Source organism: Protobothrops mucrosquamatus, unplaced genomic scaffold, assembly GCF_001527695.2.
Source record: "Protobothrops mucrosquamatus isolate PMUCROS unplaced genomic scaffold, P.Mucros_1.0 scaffold2183, whole genome shotgun sequence".
NCBI lineage: Eukaryota > Metazoa > Chordata > Lepidosauria > Squamata > Viperidae > Protobothrops > Protobothrops mucrosquamatus.
The window spans coordinates 40,471-62,108 of record NW_015388276.1 but is presented as its reverse complement, the minus strand read 5'-3'; the positions used below and the strand labels follow the sequence as shown (position 1 = coordinate 62,108).

Genomic DNA, 21,638 nt, shown 5'->3' with positions numbered 1-21,638 from the left:
TACACTTACACAAATGAATGTAGATTAATGTAGAATTCAGCATGGCCTCCTCCATCTGGGGGTTCTCCCAATGTATTGGATTGTAATTCCGGTCTTCTTAGTCCACTGCTTAAGCTGACTGGGTGCGATATGAATTTTATGACAACTCCCCTAGACGACAGTGAGCTGTAGAAAGCCATTGCAGAACATATTTGTGATCCTATTAAGAAAATCCTCAGACCATAGAGGGCATTTTTCCTTCATGACACTGAATGATGAGTTGCTTATCTTAGACTGTGCAAAGTGATGTTTGCTCCATACGGCTTTAACGGAGACTTGACATATGGGTAATTAAAAGGGGGAAAAACCCACAAATGTATCTCATATGGTTTTGTGGATCATGCCAGCAATGATGTCATTGGAATTGTGCTTTAATAATCTTTGCCTTGGCTTATCATGCACTATTCAGTTCACCAGCAGCCAGGCAACCATGTTTCAGGAGTTGGGATGTAGATGCCTAGAAGATCAACACAAAGTTTTACCAAGTAAACTATTTTCCATTGGTATATCTATGAGAGGCAGTGGCTCAATGACTTAATGACAATGGTGGTTTGAGCCCTAGCAAGTGGGTGGTGGGGTGAGCTCCCATCACTTGCCTTAGCTTATGCCCACCTTGTGTCATGGTTCTGACAGATGAAACCCTTCAAAAGTACTTTGAGGCATTGTTTTCCTTAAAAAATCTTTTATTCGGGAAACAAAGTATCGGCACTACATAGTTGAACCCAAAAACTAAATTCCCCTCCCCTGGATACAAAGTAACAAAGTGCATTTCCCACAGTCATAAAGCACATTCCCCAATTAGGTTAAAGCGTGGGCTTTCTCCCCAACTCTCCAGCCCGCCAAAACGTTATCAGCTCTGGACCCAGTTTGTCTTTGGATTCCATGGCAGAGTTATTATTATTATGACTAACTGAACTCTCATCCCAATCCCCCCTCCCAGCACCAACTAATTCTAAAAGCATAGAGAAAATGGCTGCATTTTCATCTGTTGTCAAAGCAAGAACATCCGATGTTAGCAGCGTTGACACCTTGCAGTTTGAAAGCATGTTCTTTGTGAGTAGGTAAAATACCGCAGGTACCACTTTGGTGGGGAGACAAGCTGTGCTGAGTGCAGGCAGTCAGATTCCTGATGGCTCTGAACATTCCCAGTTGTGGCACCTGCTTGCAAGGCAGCTCCAGGAATGCTAGGACCCTTGGGTGAAGCTGAAGGAAGAGCCACTCGTCTTTCTCTCTGATGTAAAGCCAGCTTGCCCTCCTGTGGCACACCTTGGGAAGAGTGCATTTCCTATAACTGGGTTGGTACCTTGGCAAGCCAAACTACTACTCTGCAATAGCATTGTGGTCTCCTGGCTACTGTAACAATGCCATACGCTAATAATAATAATTGATATATCTGTTTGTCCTTCAGTGAGAGAAATAGAGGTGGATATCGTTATTACAGCTTTCATACCAATCCAGACCAAAAGTCTTCAAAAGAGGAAATTCAGTTATTAGACCAGCTTCCTCAGTCTGTTGCCTTTCTTTGTTTCACTGGACTCATCCCAATCTGTGTAGCCAATGATCAAGGATTAGGTCATACAGCTGTAATAGTGGATGTGGGAAGGGGTGCACAAGAATTGATTTAAATTACATCAACTGATCCAGATAGATTTTTGTCTGAACCACCCTTGCCTCCTGAAATGCATAGGAATCTAAGTTCCTAATAAATGTGCTAAATTTCTTTATGTATTTTAATTAGGACTGGAGAAGGGGACAATGTGTCCCATAAACTAAAGATTAGTCCATCGTGCTTATAAGTTGCTGGTTTTCTCTACAGATGATTGCGATATGCTTGGTAATTCTTGTGTGTTCGATAGAAATGCATTGAGTTTCCATAATGTTACATATGCAAACAATTGACATGGTTATTATCAAAAGATGAGCCATTTTTGAATCCTCATCTTTACATACCTGCACCTTATAGAAACACTTCTGTTTCCTACCTCTATACTGTTAGGTTTCCCATATTTTTAAAAAGGATATAATAACTTATTCAAGAAAATTGATTGTTCAGTACTTCCTGTCCAGCTCTCTCATTTGCACTTATTTTGGACCTCTCTGCCCCAAAGAGGGCCTTGCTGGTAATCCAAGCGTGCAATGTGACTTGGAAAAGTGTTGCTCAGGGGAGCAAAACAGCCTGATGCAATGAGCTGAAAAGTGACACAGATTTTAGTTTCAGTAATAAGTTCCTTTAACCCATTCCTTAGGGAGCAGCCCTGACATTTTCCATGAAGCTCCCAGGAGGAGAAAGAAAGTATTGCAGGAACTATTTTGTGTCCTATTTTGAAGATATAATAAAAAAATGATTATTAGTTTTTAATAGATTTTTGCATGGCAAAATCATTTTTCCTAAAGGTAGACCTTTAATTTCAATACACCTACTAAGATGAAAGAAAGGAAAACAACAGCATCCCAACATAGAGTGAATGGTGCTCTAGCTAGTCATGTATTGTGATTCCTTAACTTGGATATGAATATCTCGGAATTTTATTGTGTCAAACAGCTGACAACCTACGGGAGATGGGGAAAAGGCTACAGAAAGGAAGAGTAACTACTATGCTCTTTCATTGCTGCAGTCATAAGCACTATAACTTTCCTTGACCACTTGTCCCTGTTGCCCATAACACTAGGAGGATCACCATGTACAAATTATAATTTGTGACCCAAGTGATTCCAAAAACCTAGAAGATTCACCTATGGATTTATCTTATCCCCTAAAATTCTGCCTAGGAGTCTTTAGCAAAAATAAAGATAAGTCTGGGACTCGTCCACCCCAATCATTAGCCTCTTCAACCAAAGAAAATTTGAGAAAGGGGATGAGTTTTCAGAGTCGTAGAAGAGAGCTGAAAATCACATTATTCCATTGCCTTTGTCTTAAGATAAAAACCTGTCATAATCTACATTGCATACAGGTAGTTCTCAACTTACAACATTTCATTTAGTGACCATTCCAAGTTACAGTGGCACTGCAAAAGTGACATGACCATTTTTCACACTTACAACTGTTGCGGCATCCCCATGGTCACATGAGTAAAATTCATATGCTTGGCAACTGGTTCATATTTATGACAGTTGCTGTGTCCCATCTTTTGTGGTCGTCTTTTGCAAACTTCATGGGAAAGTCAGATTCACTTAACAACCATGTTACTAACTTAACAACTGCAATGATTCACTTAACAACTGTGGCAAGCAAGGTCATAAAATGGGGCAAAATTCACTTAACTAATGTCTTGCTTATCAACAAAAATGTTGAGCCAAATTGTGGTTGTTAGTCAAGGACTACCTGTATATCGTCTTCTATCATGCAGTTGAGCCATCTTATGTTATTTATCTGAAGCTTCTGAGAAACAGACCAGATAATAGTCTTATAATCAAACTCTTTAGACATTTTAAAATGTATGTTAACTGGGACTGTGCACAAGATTTTTACAAGTCCTTCTTTTCCAACCACACCGCTTCCAGTTGTGTTGGGTCTTGATTCCCAGAATTCCAAGCCATCGTGACCAAATTAGCTGATGGATGGCAATTTTTGGATGTAGTAAACCATATATCTGATTGTATCTATCCAGGAAGGCTGAATTAGCTACTTATTGTGATCTTTCAGGTGCACTTTAGTTCCTTACTTTTCAGGGGTGAAGAAAAATACAAAAATTGATTCATAATCCCTGTGTAAGTTGGTAGATAACCACCTAATGGTGCGTTGAACACATTCTTGGTCTACAAAAAGATTTCACATCGGTCTTTGGATAAAAAATGTCAAATTGTAAGACCGGGAGCAAGTCACTAGCCTGACCTGTTTGAGGGCCACTGCCAGTCTGTCTTGATTTGGTCAGGTCTGGTCTAAATATGGGACTTTTCTTCATAAGTTCTTCATCTAATTAATGTAATGGCATCATTTATCATTTTAACATCCCCTTCTAGTTTCCAATGTCAAGAGGTGATCTGGAGAGTATGGAATCATGGAACACATACTCTGATTTGTATCTGTATATGATCCAATCTGCCCTTCATAACAAGTCACAAGTTAAACAGGCCCAGAATAGGCTTTCTTATGGGTTTTTTTTATAGCCAAGTCTTCTTTGTGATCAAAGTATAAAGGCCAGTTATGAAGAAAGAAACTGCTTAGTTGCTATTCCTCTGAAACTAACTATTGTCAAGCTATTTCCAAAGCCTATCAATAATGTTAGCATCGCTTTGCATGCCTAATGAAAGTGACCCATCATTCTTAATGAAGTATAAATCTCCATCTGCCTTTTTACCAACCAGAGTGATTAGTTCCAGCAATCAACATCAAGCTGGTATTTCAGGCCTTATTGTGTTGTGCGTTTTAACCTTGATGTCACAACTGGCATACAACCTCCCCACTCCCATCCCAAACCCACAAGTTAAAATAGCTTTTAAAAAAGGGCTTTGGAAATTATCTTTTTACATTTTTATAAAGGACATGGCTCAAGAAATTGAAGTAGAATGCTTAACGCTGCAAGATTGTTATGATATATACAAGGAGTGGAGATGAATGCCTTCAGGCAGTGAACTCTACTTAATCACTCCTCAAATATTTATTTATTTATTTATTTATTTATTAAATTTATATACCGCCCTATCTCCCTTACGGGACTCAGGGCGGTGAACAGGCGATACTAAAAACCACAATAATAAATAGTTTCTGTGCTAAAAGCTTTGATCAGGATAACATTGTGAAGGTTGCAAATATAATATGGGTGTTTTCGTTATTGTTATTTTCATTATTTTTAGATGAGAGAGAAACCTGCATTATGAAGAAGACTATATAACTGAAGTGAAATAAATCATAATGAGATTATTGATTTTTTCAAGTGATTGGTTGATTTGAATTAGGGCATGTGAGAACATAATGTACTAGTATGGGCTTAAGTTAAATTTGGCACCTGGACTATTGACAGGCTTTAGAGCAGGGCTCTCCAAACTTGACAACTTTAAGACTTATGGACTTCAACTCCCAGAATTCCTCAGTCCCGGAATGGGATACCTTACTTCAGTCAACTCACCCTGGCCAATTCACCACAACCAACTTGCCAGAACACAATTCACCATGGCCAACTCGCCATGGGACAACTCTCTGCGGGATAATTCAACAATTCAATTTAATTATTTAAATTAACTTTAAAAATAATTTTAATTTTTGTCATTCACATTTTATTTGTTCCCCCCCCTTTGGCACCCTTTCTTTAATGATTCCATTTGAGTATTTCTTCGATATGAGCGTAACTCTTGTCCCGCGGCGAGTTGTCCACATTGAGTAAGCCACAGCAAGTTAGCTGCAGCAAGATGGCCCTGGCGAGTTGTCGTAGACCTCCTCAGTCCACAAGTTTGGAGAGCCCTGCTTCGGAGCACTAGAGAAGATTGTCAAGTACGAGGTGCTATCTGGTGCCCATGATAGGCAAAGTCAAGTGATCTTAGAGAGAAACTTTGCTGTTAATTTGCTCAAACATTGATTCAAAGAGATACTCGGATGCTTTTGGTAAATGGCTAGAAATTAGCATGCACCAAATAATTCAAAGGCATGGAAACTCAAACTGGGACCTAGAAATACAGATAGTCATGTACATCAGCTCTCTTCAACCTGGCCTCTGTCTGGGTTGGGACTGGGATTCCCAAACTTTGAAGGTTAGATTGGCCTTGTTACCCAGAAGTCCTGGGAACTGCATCTCTGGAAGATGCCAGTGAGGCAATCTATGATAGGGTATAGATATACACCAGCTGTCATGTTCCTTCTCTATCTCACCTATCTTGTGTCGCCTTCCCAATTAAATTGCTTTCTTTTTCTTTTTTTTACTTTTTTGTGCTTTTGTTTTGCTTGTCCCACAGGAAGTGCTTGAAATAGAAAGGACTCTTGGTGGCTATCTGTTAGAAGAGCCTAAGCCTCTACTGTTTAAGGACAGTTATCACAATTTGCGCCTCTCAGTTCATGACATCCCTCATTCACTTTGGAGGAGCAAACTCCTAGCCAAATATCAGGTGAGTGCTTTATCTACCAGCTTAACTACAGACTAAGAGTGAGTCTATATAGGGCCTCCTTTGAAATCCTCCATCCTGATGGGTTTGCAAAATTTTCCCACTGCTCCAAAAATACATTCATTAACACATTTAGTTTTCCAAGGTGATACATATGAGTCTTTTAATAGATGGTTCCCTGACAGAAAGCCATTATGTAAAGAAAAGAAAGAAAAGAAAAGAAAAGAAATAGGGGTGACATGATAGCAGAACTAAAGAGTAATTTCCTGACAGTTAGAACAATTAGCCAGTGGAGCAACTTGTCTTCAGAGGTTGTGGGTGCTCCAACATTGGAGGTTTTTAAGAAGAGATTGGAGAGCCATTTGTCTGAAATTGTATAGGGTTTCTTGCTAAAGCAGGGGGTTGGACTAGAAAACCTTTAAGGTCCCTTCCAACTCTATTATTCCGTTAATCACTTTCAATTTTAGGCATTGCCAAAGATCCCGACAAGTTTTTACCTTGCACATTGGCAAGATTAGAAATATATATTTATTGACTATCTCGGAAGATTTCATTTGACATCCCTGCCACATCCTTTCCTTCTTCCATGTTTCATATTTTCATCTTGTCCCTTTGCTTCTCCATTCTCCTATACAACTAAGGTTCATGTTCCATAATTACTTGAAAGGAAGACAAGGATGAAATTAAGTGGGGTCCCCCCCAATGCCATATAAACACAATAAAAATGTACCATGCCAACGTCTTCATCTTATAAACCTGGGTTGTGAATTCCAGCTGAAACCCAATCTGGAAATTTCTCTTCTGTAGCTCAGAGCAGCCCAATTGATTTATATCTAACACTTACCTAATTCAACACAGTGTTTTCCACAGTGACCACTGTCAGTTATCACTGGAGAGCCCACAAGCAAGCAATTACTTAGCATCTAGTAAACAAGACAGAGCCCCTCAATCAAACTACCATATAAAGACTCTAAACCAGGGGTCTTCAAACTTGACCAGTTTAAGACTTGTGAACTTCAACTCCCAAAATTCCTCAGCCTGGCAAGCTGGCTGAGGAATTCTGGGAATTGAAGTCCACAAGTCTTAAATTGGCCAAGTTTGAAGACCCCTTATCTAAACCTTGTTCTTGGAATTTGATATGAAGAGAAAGTACACAGGGTTGTTTTTGTTTTGCTTTTTTTTTTAAAGGACCTATCTAAATTTTCAGTGTAGTGACATCTTGTGGCACACATTTGTTCATCTTTTCTGTTATTTTCCTATTTCCTTCAGGAAATCCCATTCTATCACATTTGGAGTGGTAGTCAGCGAGCTCTGCACTGCACCTTCAGTCTTGAGCGATATAGCCCAGCTACTATGGAACTTACTTGCAAAATCTGTGTTCGGCAAGTTGAAGGAGAAGGGCAGATATTTCAGTTACATATTACACTTGGAGAGGTAAGCAAGGGGAACTGGATAAGAAAAAGCAAATTGAATGAATGAATGAAATGAATGAATGAATGAGACAAAAGGAACAAGATATTTAATAATGGGCCTAGTACAGGAGTCTTCAAACTTGGCCCTTTTATGACTTGTGGACTTCAACTCCCAGAATTCCTCAGCCAAAGGGCCAAGTTTGAAGACCCCTGCCTAGTAGTTTTTCTGAAACATCATATTGGCCAGATACAATTGGTAAAACATGGGCTAATGTTCCTGTAAGGTTCCTCTAATGCAGCGGTTCTCAGCCTTAACAACTTTAAGACGAATGGACTTCAATTCCCAGAATTCCTTAGTCAGCATTCTGGTTGGGGAATTCTGGGAGTCCACATATCTTAAATTTACCAGTATTGAGAAACCCTCTTCTAATGTTTAATTTCAGCCATGACTCACTTCCACTTCTGCTGCTCCAAATGTCCAAAGATTATAGGTGTTTAGCCAGTTACATACAGATGTGTATTTCCTACTGTAGTTGTGGTAGGAAGTGCATCATTGAAAACATTCAAAACCAATCAACCTCCCTTCCCCTGGAGACTAATTTGAGATTCCTGTCCTGATCCTGAAGACCCATTATAGTTCAGCCATGCATGGCATTATTAGATGGCTGTTTCCTTCTGCACTCACTGAGGCAGGATAATTTGATGGTGCTATGAAGATCACCATTTATTTTTAAAACATGATACCCTTCACGTTCCTATTACTTTGGTTTTTAGCATTTAGTAGTTTTCTTAGTGCAATTTAGTGACTGCTTTTTTTCCTCAAATGCTTCTAACTTTGTTTGCCTAGTAGTATTTTGAAGTTTTGTTCTGTGGCAGAAGCAAAGACGCAACTAGTGTAGTTAAAGGGTGTGTTGTGCTGGCAAATATTTAACAACCAATTCTGCTGGCTTCATTGCTTCTTTTTAGCCACCAAACAGCTGATCAGCATACTAGGCATCCTGGCTCAGTTCTGCTCTGAATAGGCTTGCAAAATTCCAGAAAATTTAACCATCAGCATTCAAGCCAGTACAAGCCAGCTCCAATACTATTGGGTACAGGCCGTAATGAAACAAGATGGGACTAAAACCATTTTCATGTGTGAAGCTGACATGGGCCTTTAAACTTTTCTTGTGTTACTTCTCTAGAGCTTGTCAATTGTTTCAGTGACTAAAAACCAAACAGAAGCATTTGTTGTATGCACGTATGTATATATGTCTCCCAGCAAATACAGTATAATAGTGAACCTTTCAATATCCATCTGTGAAAGTGCCAGAAGGCAGACCCACTGTGGCTAGATAATATTGTTTGCTTTTTCCAGAACATGTTATAAACCATGGTTATCATTGATCTTGTGAGGTTATGAGACAGTTTGGGATCCATAAATGATAAGATGGAGCTTATCAAGTTAAAAAAATTGCTATCATTATCCAATTAAGTCACTGGTCCTGCATCTCATTTTGTTTTGTTAAAAGTTCCTTTTACATAATAATACGTACTAGCCATTTCTATAACAACAAACTTACCTAATCAGCAAAACCCAAAGTCACAGTTTCATTTTTTTTTCCACCTTAAGCACAAAGTCCAGAAGCGGTTTCCAAGCAGAAACAAAGTTATCTATATTCTTTTCTTTTATTAGAGCAGTCAATTTAGCCATCTCTGCCAACTTTGTTAGCTTTTGCAACCAGTCATCCATTGTAGGAATTAAAGTATATTTCCATTTCTGTGCATAGAGCTATATCAAAGTAAAAAGTTGTGGCTGTATGTTATTATTGTCTTATTCTACTGCACTAAAAAGAGTCAGGAGTCAATGCTTTTCTTTATTTTCCTGTTTCCCCCTACACTTTTTCCTCTTCCCTTTTTCCTTCCTTACTTTTGCATTATTTTCATTTTTTTTCTTTGTGTTTTATATTTTGGTAAACTAATAAAAATTTAAAATTTCAAAGAACTCCAGCTCCTCTGATGCCTTGCAGTCCTACCCTGGCAGTGCCCTGACAACCCAGCTTGGACCACATGCCTTCAAGATTCCTCTGTCCATTCGGCAGAAAATCTGCAACAGTCTTGACGCTCCCAACTCCAGAGGGAATGATTGGCGACTCCTTGCCCAAAAGCTCTCCATGGATCGGTGAGTTTTTCTGTAACGCTTTGATTTTCCCACAGGAATTAAATTAGCCAGGGTTGGAGATGTATACCAAGAATTATTTCACACCCCAACAAACCGAAAGATAACCCTTAACATATGATTTGGTTTGCTTTACAGGATCTGTCCTTTTTCGTAAGGGGGGCCGGATGTCAACGCTGCAAATACTGTATATTCTTGCTTTGACAATATGCAGAACTGTCTGGTATTTTTATAGTTAAATCAGGCAACAGTGAAAGGGGAGGGGAATAAGGAAAGCCTGGGAAAAAGAAACAGGAAGTAAATCACATCTTCCAAGTTAATTGGAAGATGTGAACCATGACCCCAAAATAGGGGAGGGAAAAATGCCTGGAATGTATGTGCAACAGAAAAGAATCAGATCTAAGCATTTCCACCATGCCGTACTGACATCTCTGTAACCTTAATAAATGCTTTTAGGATAAAAATATGCCTGAAAGACCTTTTAAGTGTTTCATTAATCAGACACATGACATGTTCCTTGAAATAGTTTTTGTAAATTCTAAAGACAGTGTGACTGGGTTGTTATCTTCTAGATCAGGAAATTGATTTATTGACAGGGGATGCTTATATAAAACATTTCATCACCATGATTTTCCTCAGTCCTTAATATTTTTATTTTATAGTCTCGTATTTTTCTTCAGTAGCCTTCTTTCAAAAAACCACTCTAGTCCTGAAAATAATTATGAGTTCAGTGTTCTGATTTCATGGGGGTATGGATTTGATTAGGATGCTAGTCTACGTATGTGAGCATTGGCATCAGAACAGGATGTTTCAATGACTAATGTCGATCCTGAAGATCAAAGCTGATACTTAGTAAGCTCTCCTACTCTTTGCCTTATTTAGGTACCTAAATTTCTTTGCCACCAAAGCCAGCCCAACAGGAGTGATCCTGGACTTATGGGAAGCTCAACATCAAGACGATGGAGATCTTAACACTCTGGCCAGTGCCTTGGAAGAGATGGGCAAGAGTGAGATGCTGGTTGTCATGGCAACAGAAGGAGAGTGTTGATGCAGCTGTTGGAGACTTCCAGCCACGTGGAGGATTGAGTAAGAGAGGGACAGGAAAAAAAAAAACTTAAAGAGAGAAAAAAGCTCTTTGGAACCAATGGGAAACGGTTGCAGAGAAGAAGCAGAGCCAAGGTGCTGAAGGATTCAACTCAGGTTTCTTCTCCTTCTCATACTCCTCCCTCCTGAAATCACAATCAGCCTTAGAAATTGCGGAGTTTACAAGCAATCCAAGTGTTAAAGACTCCTTCCTCCTATTCCTCACACAGCCTTTGGATGACAGCTTGAAAGCAATGCATCATTGCTAACGGTGACCACAGCCTCAGGCAGCAGTGTCTTCTCCAAATCTCTGTTGTCTCTGTGTCGCTTATTATGAGGGCTGCTGGAATCTGGGCTGTTATTTGTTTGGTTCTTTGATGATCTCTTTCTTGACCTTCTCTTTTCCCATTCCCTGCTTTGCTCTTATTTCTTCTTTTCTGGCATTTATGCTTTGAAGAGTTGAGTACAATTTAGTAAAGACAACTCCTGTCAGAAGCTTCAGACAGCTTAAAAATACCACACACGTACAAGGGAAAAAAATGGAAATCCGTTTCTTAGGAAACACAAGTAAATGTATTATCCAGATCTTTGGATGCATCCTTTTTTAAATATATATATATATATATAAATATATATTAAGAATCTTTCATCTATATGAGGGCAAGAATATCTTGGCACTCAAAGAGAAAGAGAGAGAGAGAGAGAGAGAGATTTCTGGTGGTAAATTTAAAAATGGTCAATATATGTGATCATCTCTGAAGCTTGGTGGGGTAAGATTGCTGATAGGATTAGAGAAAAAAATGAGGGTCTAAAAGGACAAATTGTGTCCTTTTTCACATGGTGTTTAATTTTTTTATTATTATTATAGTTTACCATAGTAACAAGATTGCCAGGGTGTGGGAACAGGCTAACAATCCATTCATAACATAACAAACTGAGTTCTGAAAATATAGCTGTAATGTAGGGCCAGTTTCCTAGATATAAAGGCTTATAATAATGAGACATTTTTGAGTAGACAGATTTGAAAGTTTTTTTAGAGCTTTCTGAAAAGACCAACCCGTTGTGTATTCTTCCCAGCCCTCAAAAAAAGTATAATCTTATTTTGGTTATGTCTTGACTCACTGCCTGCTTTGTGGCATTTATTTTCCTCTGAATTCAGTTCTTATGGTGGTCCAACAGAAATAACACTCTGGCTAGTATCACAGTAGCTCCATTAAATTTGTCTAAAAACATTTTACATTGTATGGGCTTTATAGTATCCATTCCATATGGAGAGTTAAAATTCAATTGTCCTTGATATACAGTGGTACCTCGGTATTTGACTGCTTCAAAACTTGTCAAATTTGGTATTCGACGCATTTTGATGCAAAAAATATTGCCCCAGTACTTGTAGTTTCTTTGGTATTTGGGGTGCTGCAAAAGGAAGAGGGGGACAGAGAGCAAACAGGAAGTTGGCCATGCTTTGGAGGCAGCTGATATAGGAAAAAGGACAGACAGAAAATTCTTCCCAGCCAAAACAAAGGGTCATGTGATAAGTCATCTGATTTGTTTGGCATTCAGTTTTTAGCATACATTGTGCTTCCCGGAACCAATTAATGTCAAGTACCAAGGTACTACTGAACAGGTATAGTCTACAAATATGGTTTTCTCAGCTGTGTTCTAAAGCTCTTTTTAACTGTAGCTATATCAACAGAGAAGGATAGAAACCTTAAATGTGAAAATATTTTTGCAGTCTTATATCTGAATGATTTGGGGATACGTTGAACTAATTAAAGAGGCCTGTCCTAACACATTCCATGGTAGCCCAATGTCCGTTTGAGAATATGTTCCCACAGAATAACAGAATAACAGAGTTGGAAGGGACTTTGGAGATCTTCTAGTCGAACCCCTGCTCAAGCAGGAGACCCTGTACCATTTCAGACAAGTGGGTTGTCCAATCTCTCTCCAGCCTCTCCAATCTCCAGAAAGTTGATAAAGCTGTAATGGTCACATACAAACCAGCTTACTTGGATAGAATGTGTGCAAAAAGGGAAAAGAGTAAAGTTAGCCATTTAAATGAAACTTCTTTGGAATGTATTTTGGATATTGAGAGAAATGATAGTCCTGAGTGAATTTGAAATTTCAGGCGGAATCTGATCATTATCACAGACATATTTTTCCTCTTCTGTTGTTACAGTGTTTGCTGACTGAAGGAATTGCAAATACTCCAGATAACGTCCTTTGTATCATGTGAAGTTGATGCTTTTAGGATTATTTTTTACATGACTTTATCCTGTATTGAGATATGTTGAGGTATGAAGGAATGATGCTGGTATATTTTAGTTGCTGCAGGAATGTCAATTCAGTAGCAAATTTTAACCGTGATACCCCTTTAGAAGGGGGGGTTAGGTTTTAGCTGCTGGAGTGAATGATGAGAGCACTGAGGAATCAATGCAAAAGTGTCTTTTGTTTTGCTTTTTATAAGGTACTTCTGAAAAGTAGGATGCAAGTAAAACAGCCCCTCATTTGCTTTTATTCCCAGTCATTGTTACTGAGAGGTAAACCTTTGACTCAGAATACAGTGCAGGTCGCCCTTGATTTGCAACCACATTTGGGATCAGAATTTCCATTGCTAAGCAAGGTAGTTGCTTAGCAGTAGTAGTAGTGAGCCAGACTGACTTTTATGACCTTTTTTTGCCACCGATATTAAGTGAATCATGCGGTTGTTAAGCAAATCTGGCTTCCCCCCCCCATTGATTTTACTTGTCAGAAAGCCAGCTGGGAAGGTTGCAAATACATGCCAGTTCCTAAGCAACCAAATTTTGATCACATGCCTGTGGGTATGCTGCAATGTATAAATGCAAGGGCAGGTCATAAGTCACTTTCTTCAGTGCCGTTGCAACTTAGAACGGTCTCAAAATGAATGGTTGTAAGTCAAGGACCACCTGTATATGGGAAACATGACTACTACTTCCTGGCGCGCACTGAATCTGACCATTTCCCCGCTAGTGATTTAAAGTGTTTTCATAGCATCGCTCAGCCAAATGATATCCAGCCTGTCTTCATGACTGTTATTTTGGCACAAGGGTTGGATGACACTAGAAACAGGCTACAAGACAGTCATGAGGAATGACTCCTATCTACATGCAACAGCGTGACCATGATGCAAAGCATAGGTGTTGGGTTCCTCAACCTCTCATTTTTAATAGCATTGATTATTGAACTACACATATATGTGGCATTGGGTAAATTAGGGAGTAGGGCATGTCAATCCCCTTAACAGAAGAGTGTGATTGAGGAAACAAGAATCACAAACTTCCTTTAATTAAGTTTTCACGCCAAGGGGCTACAGTACAGAATCTTGAGAACTGAGATACAAGCCATCCAGTTCTCCCTCTTTTCATTAAGAAAAGAGGAGGGCTTTTGGTTTTCTTTATCTCAGGACATCTGCGATACAGGCTACCGATAAATTTCTTTGATAAGCCTATAATGATCTTTCCTGTTGCTGATTATCTCGCCTTCTCTCTCAGCCTCAGCATAGTCTCTCACAGGAACTTTCCCATTTTATATGTGTACTTCCTTGAGCCAGTTTATTTCTTTCTGTCTCTCTCTGCCTTTCTTTCTTTTGTGTAATGAATTCCAGCATGTCCTGTAAACAGCTGCTTGTGTCTTCCTTCCTTCCTAAGATCTATCCCAGAAGTGCTCTTTAGTTCTAGTTTGCTTTACAGAAAAGTTAACATTCGCTATTTAAAATGGCTGAAAATTCACAAGGACATCGTACCTCCCGAGAGCTCAGTGTTCTCACATTAGAGGTTTATGATATTTTAGCTTTTTCATGTATGTTTTTGCAAGATCTTGAGTGCTGAAGTCTCATGAAGTCTTGGCCATTTTCAGAATTTATATTGGGATGGTGCCAGGAATCTCATGGGTAGGTTTGCTAACCAGAAGCTCTGTCCTTCTCATATACATTTGCAGAGCTGAGATAGCAACAGGCTGATGGAAATACGACTCCTTAAACCAGGGTTGTCAAACTGCCTGCCCGCAGGCCAGACGCGTCACGTGGAAGCCGTACCCACCCCATTGCCGGCAATGGCAAAACCGGCCCGATACGTTGCATGACGTCACGTGATGTCGCGAGTTTGACATGCCTGCCTTAAACCTTCTTAAGAGCCTGAATGTGTGCATAAAATGGGCAGAGAATTGCTCCCAAGTAAATTAGAATTCCCCCAAACAAAAACAGTGTATTAAGACAATGCAAAGCATTCAGAAAGGGTTCTTTGTAAAGCATGTTAGTACAGGTCATGTGCATTCATAGAAGCAACACAGACTCCTGCTACTGCATTGGAAACTCTGCCTGATGTGCACATACAAACATTTAGTTTTGTTGGTGACTTTAACAAAATCTTTCATACTGCCCTGTAGCATGTCCTGAACATCTTGGCATTTATGTTATTTTAGTCCACACGATTTCTGAATTAAAATAATACCTTGCAAAAAATACAGTGGCCATCAATTGAGATATTGTCTATATATTAATGAAAATATACGCAATTCTATTGTTAAGCATAGTGACAAGTATTTTTATTAGTACTTGAGGAGTGTGCTTAATTCTCTTTAGGCAGATTCTTCCCAGTGGCCACAAATGATTAATTGTAGAGAGTCTTCGGAAGCTATAAAGAAGATTAAACCAGGAAAAGTGCAGGACCAGATGAATTATTGGGTTCTTATTATAAATGCTTTGATGAGGGACTCTTGCAACCTTTGCAAAACACAATGCTGTCTTGCAGGGAGGAAAGCTGACTTGAGATATGAAAAGATGCAAATAAACATTAATACCTCGTGAAGGATTTGACTTGAGAAGAAATTATAGACCAATATAATTACTAACTGTTCACAATGATCCTAGCTGATAGATTGAAAATAATTTTACAAGAATTTATTTGTGAAGATCAAGCTGGGTTTTTTTTTATCTAAAAGACAATTAAAAGGTAATGTTAGAAGCCTGTTGGATATTTTGGAATATTTTGAACATCATAATGAGATATTTACAGTGATGACATCACTATTCCTACCTAGCACTCTCAAAATTACTAGTTCTGTGTTGCTCCTGGAGACCAAAGGAAACAAATAAATGGAAGCTCTTAGCAAATGAACTTTTTAGTTTTCTTTTTTCTCAGAATAACAATTTTGCAAAAATGAGCATTGGAAGTTTTACACTTCTAACAGCACTTCAAAGCCGGCAAATTTATGAACATGCCTTCTTTAATATCAGTGCATCTGCTTTCTTTATAGAAAAATAGAATGCAATAAGTGTCAGAACACACATATCCTCATTCCATCTGAGGGTATGTTTTAGAGTACAAGTTAGATCATCAATTGTGCTGGCCTGAATTTCATTGAAAGCCCTGGAGGACAAGAGCATCTCTGTTTTTTCCAACATGTCCAAAACATATTTTCTTTTAAGGATTCCATTTCTTGATGTTGAGGAACTGTATGATTCTAAGGCAAAGAATATTTCATAAAGAAGGAAAAATTTACATGGTGGCTGTTGATTATCATCAACAAAAGATCAATGAGAAAGTTCTTTAGTGCAAGGCATTTGTTTCCCTTTAAATGGATTTTTATTTAACACCTCATCACTGGTGACCTAACAAAAGATTCTGCAAATTCCAGGGCAAAAAGAGTAAGAAATGTTTGAGATAAAAAAATAAAATTGTCAGTTTTCATTTTAAAGTCATGAGGAAAGCCCAGTCTTTTCAGCTGAAGATCAACTATAGGATTGCTCAAGAAATATTCCTAATATGTATTCTTTTAGAAAAAAAATAGAAAATATTAAGAGTCTTCAGTTCCTATATTTCTCTTTCCTAGTTCTTGAGTCTGGAAAAAAATTGCAGAGGAGTTTATATGCTGTTAATACTCATGTTGGAACTATCAGTTCTAATACAGATGTCTAAATCTTTGATTCAGAATACATACCAAGGAATGAATCAGTTAATCATAATTCAAACTATAGAGCCTGGGTTCATACAACACACCAAACCCCCATCAAGGAAACCCAATCATGTTTTACTATATAAATCAAGCCTAAGTGTGTATGTGTGTTATTTTGAATACAGCATCTGCTATTGTAGAACATATTTGCAAACAGTTAGCTATATTTGTTCACTCAGAGCTAATATTGGTATTTTTTCCCTTTCATTTAGTAATGCTTTGCAGTGCCTTATATAGATATTTTATATTGCAGATGTTTTAGGACATAATTGTTCTTTTTTTAAAAAAGGAAAAGTATCCATGAATAATACAAATGATTGTCTTGTAACAGTTCCGGTATTAAATATATGCCAACTCCACTTTGAGTGGAAATGAAAGGCAGAGCATTTTAACTTCCTTTGTGGTGATCCCACAGTTGTCTACAACATCTGTAAAAAGCCACATGCAAAGGAGTCCTCAGCTTTGGGGGATCTTTCCTTCAAGTTTCTAGCCCTGATTATCACAGGGAGGAAGCAAAGGCAGTGACTGCTAAAGGATCAGGAATTGTTCTCTATAAAGATAGTGCTCCACTTACAACAGTTCATTTAGTGACCATTCAAAGTTACAATGGCACTGAAAAAAGTGACTTACGACCATTTTTCACATGACTGTTGCAGCATCCCCAGGACCACATGATCAAAATTCAGATGCTTGGCAACTGACTCATATTTATGACGGTTGCAGTGTCCCGAGGTCATGGGACCCCCTTTTGCAGCCTTTTTACAAGCAAAGTCAATGGAGAAGCCAGATTCACTTAACAACCGTGTTACTAATTTAACAGTTGCAATGATTCATTTAACAACTATGGCAAGAAAAGGCGTTAAAAGGGGCAAAACTCATTTAACAAAACGTCTCACTTAGTAACAGACATGTTGGGCTCCACTGTAAGTCGAGGGCTACCTGTATTTGCTCTGAGAATTTGGAAATAGGCATAGGTGAGCAAGGAGCTGAATTAATAACCTGTTAATAAATACATCCTTTTGCCAGCGTTGTTTTGCCTATCGTACTTTCCAGATCTTCCCAGCAGAAGAAACTAGCAGAGATATTGTATATTGTGAAGGAATACAAAAAGCTAACTCCAGCACTAAAACTCTAATGCAAATGCATGTGTATTGCTTTTATTTATTTTACTTTTCTTTAAAAAAAAACCAACAGTTTGCAATAGCCTGTGCTGTTGCAAGAACTACATAGTTGCAGGGTATTTTCTTATAGCCACTACCTCTTCAGATATTGTCCTCTTCTGCCAGCATAGTATGGAGCAATATCGCTCCGAATGCTGGTCATGTTCTTAATTCTTCTCCCCTTTCACAAGTGCTGCTTTTTAAGCAATAACTTTAAGCAATGACATGATGTAGCAGGTTTTGTACCAAGAAGGTGTTGGAGTCTCAGTGATGCCCAGTCCCTTAAATTAAGAATAGTAGAACCTGGGATCACACACCCTCTGCTGTTTCCTTCCAGTTCTCATCAATTCCATCCTATATACACTAGTCAGAGTTACAAGAACTTGAATAATACATTATCTGAACAGCCACAGATTCTCCACCTTCTAAGCCTGACTTCCCAAACGTGGTATCCTCCTAATTATTGGATTTTTGAGTCCAGAATTCCAGCTTGAACAAGCAAGCTGGAGAGGACCATTGAAAGCCACACATGCTATTGATGAACTCTAGGACAAAAGGGGGAAAGGACCCTCACTCTCAGGGAGCAGAATTGTTACTAGAGGTTGTTTCTTTACTTGATAGCTTGGTAACCAATCGTTCCTCAGGATGTCTCATTCATTTATTTGATCCTTGTCGTCCCCCCACCCCCCAAAAAATGTTGAAAGCAAGTTAGATTTGCAATAACGACAGCAACATTTCACAGAGAGGCATCTGATTTAGAACTGTTTCCAATGATGCAATATCTAGCAATATTGATTAGAGGTTCTTTATTATTGCAAAATGATGCAACTCAACTCTTAGTACATTTTTTGTCTCTGAAGAGTCTACAGTCATTTACCCCAAAAGAATAAAAACTGGTAGGTTGTGAAAAAGCATCATTGGGGTGGATTTGCAATGCTGTAAATTAAAGGCCCTGTAAGTTTTCTTCTAAGGTTGTGTAAGGCTTTGATTTAGAGATTCATCTTGAAAGATTAGATTTGCCTCCAAGTCAGATCTGAAAATTGAATCAAAACACTTGAATCCAAAAGTTCTCATTGTTGATTTGAAAGGGCTCTCACGTCTCTGAAGAGACTCGAAACAGTTTGAGTCTGTGAACAGACTCAACGGTTTTACAAATCCGTTTATATTATTGAATCACATTGAATCAACAGTGGAATCAGTGATTTGAACTAGAGTGAAGCAATCTAGAACATCCTTGCTTTCTTCACCTGTTCTTGGCCTCAAACAGAAAATAATTTGTTTAGTCTTTAAGGGTGTGTTTTGAATTTGTGCCATTTATAAAGTTTAGAAGGACAGAACTTCATGATCCAAACTCTGTATTTCTTCAAACTTCTTTATGCAAAAACAACTTTCTAGTTGCAGCTTGGAAATCTTAAAAGAGTATAGAAAACTATATCAAGATAAATCAGTATTGGAAGTTTCTTTTAACCCATCTGATACTGGGTATTTTAAAATGCGTGTCCTGTATATTCATTAGTCAGTCATAATTTCTTATTTTTTATAAGGCAAATATCAGGGATCTACGTATGCAATATATAGATCTGGCTAAATGTCCAGATTTTTGGAACCAAAAGATAAACTATGTTTTCTTAATTGCCACTGAGCTTTTTTTTAAGTGAAATAATCTGAAGGCCTCTTTTCTATGCTCAGTAGTAAAACAAAAACTGTTTCTGTTAAAGATAAATATAGTCATTTAACCACAAGGTATTTGAGAAGGACTGCGGGCATGTCCTTCCTCTATAGCAGCAGGTGGAGAGCAATGGGTAGTGATGGTTTTTTTTTCCTTTCTTCTTTGTCTTATAGGATAGTTCCAGATAGTTGAGGAAAAGGAGATTGATCCCTTTCTCAGTAAAATGTATAAAAGAAGTCCTGCTTCCTGTGTTTCAATCGTCGCTTTTAATCTAATTTTTTATTATTGCTAAATATTTGAATGAAGCCGGGATAGCAAGAGGGAAAGTATTAGATATTGACAAGGATTTAAAACTAGAAGTTGCTCTTTAAGCCTTGATCTCTTTGGGCAAGGGATTGTTTATTTTGGGGCTGCACTGAGCAAACCAAATTACGGTAATCTCCCCAACCAAGTGCCCTCCAAAAGTATTGGACTACAATCCTCATAATCTCCAGCAAACATACTTGGAAGCAGTTGGAAAAAGCTGATTTAAGGGATCGGGTTAGAATCATAAACATAGTGCTTACGGGATTTACAGTTGTCCATTGAAACATTACAAAATCTTCTGCATTAACTGTATGCTACCTAGACACAGATTCTAAGGGCCAAGTGTCTTAAATATATGTTGCTCTCTCTCTCTCTCTTCCCCGTTCACTCTCCCACCCACCCCACCCCTCTCTCTCAGTTTGTCTCTCTCTTTCTCTCTGTCTCCCAAAATTGCTTTTCCTGTTATTTTGTTCAATCTGGGCAGTGCTGGAAGTCACACACGTCATACAACCTGCCTTGCCTACCCTACCCTACAAGGTTCCATCCAAAAAAGGTGCCGGAACTCCGTTCTGGGCGTTCTATGAGAAAAAAAGCCCTGCATCTGGGAATATTTGACTCAGTACAATCCCTTTTTTTGGGGGGGGGGGTTTGTATGAACATGTCTTTGCAGTCATCTAGAGGAAAGTCCTACAAGCTGATGTTGCTTATGTCAACTGTATGGGAAGAGCTGGAAATGACATGTATGCTTAGAGGCTGCTTATTGAAGGCCAATATGAAGATAGGAATGCATTGGCCTGCCAAAGAAATTCAAAGAATTCGATGAAAGGCCCTTCCAAAGGACTGTAGGGCTTCTGCCTTGCTCTTGAATTCATGTACACGTGTGTGCACGTCCATGTGTGTGTGTCTGGCATCAGAACTAGGAAATGGGTGTGTGCTTGAGAAAGAGAGAACTCAATGTAACGGATTTGGGAATGTCTGGATATGGCTAGAAAAGGGAATAAATATTGACTTCTCTAGCAGTTAGTAGAGTGCCTCTTTCTCTTTGCTTTTGTTAACGTAGAACAGTGTTTCTGAACCTCAACAACTTCTACAGTATGTGGACTTCAACTTCCAGAATTTCTCAGCCAGGAGTTGAAGTTCGCACATCATAAAGTTGCTGAAGTTGAGAAACACTGGTGTAGCATGACAAAACAGGGAAACATTCCCCAAGCTGGTGCCCTCCAGATGTGTTGGTCCCTAGATTTTCCAGAATTGGGAGATCCATCATTCTGCAGAAAGGAAGCCCACATTTCTTTTACCTTTTATCTTTTCAAGAGTGACCTTCAACATTCTCTACTTTTTTCCTTCTATTTCAATATTTATACCTCCAGAGGATTTCTGTTTTCTTGGGGAGGGGGCAGAGTTTGGAAGCATCCTCTAAACACTCTGTTTATTCTGTACACTAAGAATTGTAAATAAATTTAGCATTCCTATTGTAACAAATTAATTTTTATGCAATAAATTATATTTCCTAGTCTAATAAAAAGTTTCAAATTAAAACAAAAAGGACAACTTGTTCTTTGAGATCTGAAGAAGCTGAAATCCTCGTTACCAAGAAAGGTAAGTTTCAGGATCTATGTAGCAAAATTAGTAATAATAATAATAATAAAGTTGGAAGGGACCTTGGAGGTTATCGAGTCCAACCCCCTGCCCAGGCAGGAACCCTACACCATTTCAGACAAACGGCTGTCCAGTCTCTTCTTTAAAACTTCCAGTGTTGGAGCATTCACCACTTCTGGAGGCAGGTTGTTCCATTGGTTAATTGTTCT

The 21,638-nt window shown here is 38.6% G+C and overlaps 1 protein-coding gene across 1 annotated transcript in view; it reads left to right on the top strand.

The window, feature by feature from the left end:
- The window catches only part of UNC5B (unc-5 netrin receptor B), a 69,169-nt gene extending 58,462 nt beyond the window's left edge, over positions 1 to 10,707 (top strand). Inside the window, exons 15-18 of the mRNA XM_029285748.1 lie at positions 5,926 to 6,075; positions 7,342 to 7,506; positions 9,467 to 9,645; positions 10,525 to 10,707. Of these exons, the coding sequence (XP_029141581.1) occupies positions 5,926 to 6,075; positions 7,342 to 7,506; positions 9,467 to 9,645; positions 10,525 to 10,690 (660 nt within the window). The 3' untranslated portion in view covers positions 10,691 to 10,707. The remainder of the gene's footprint in view (positions 1 to 5,925; positions 6,076 to 7,341; positions 7,507 to 9,466; positions 9,646 to 10,524) is intronic.
- The last annotated feature ends 10,931 nt before the right edge of the window (positions 10,708 to 21,638 follow it).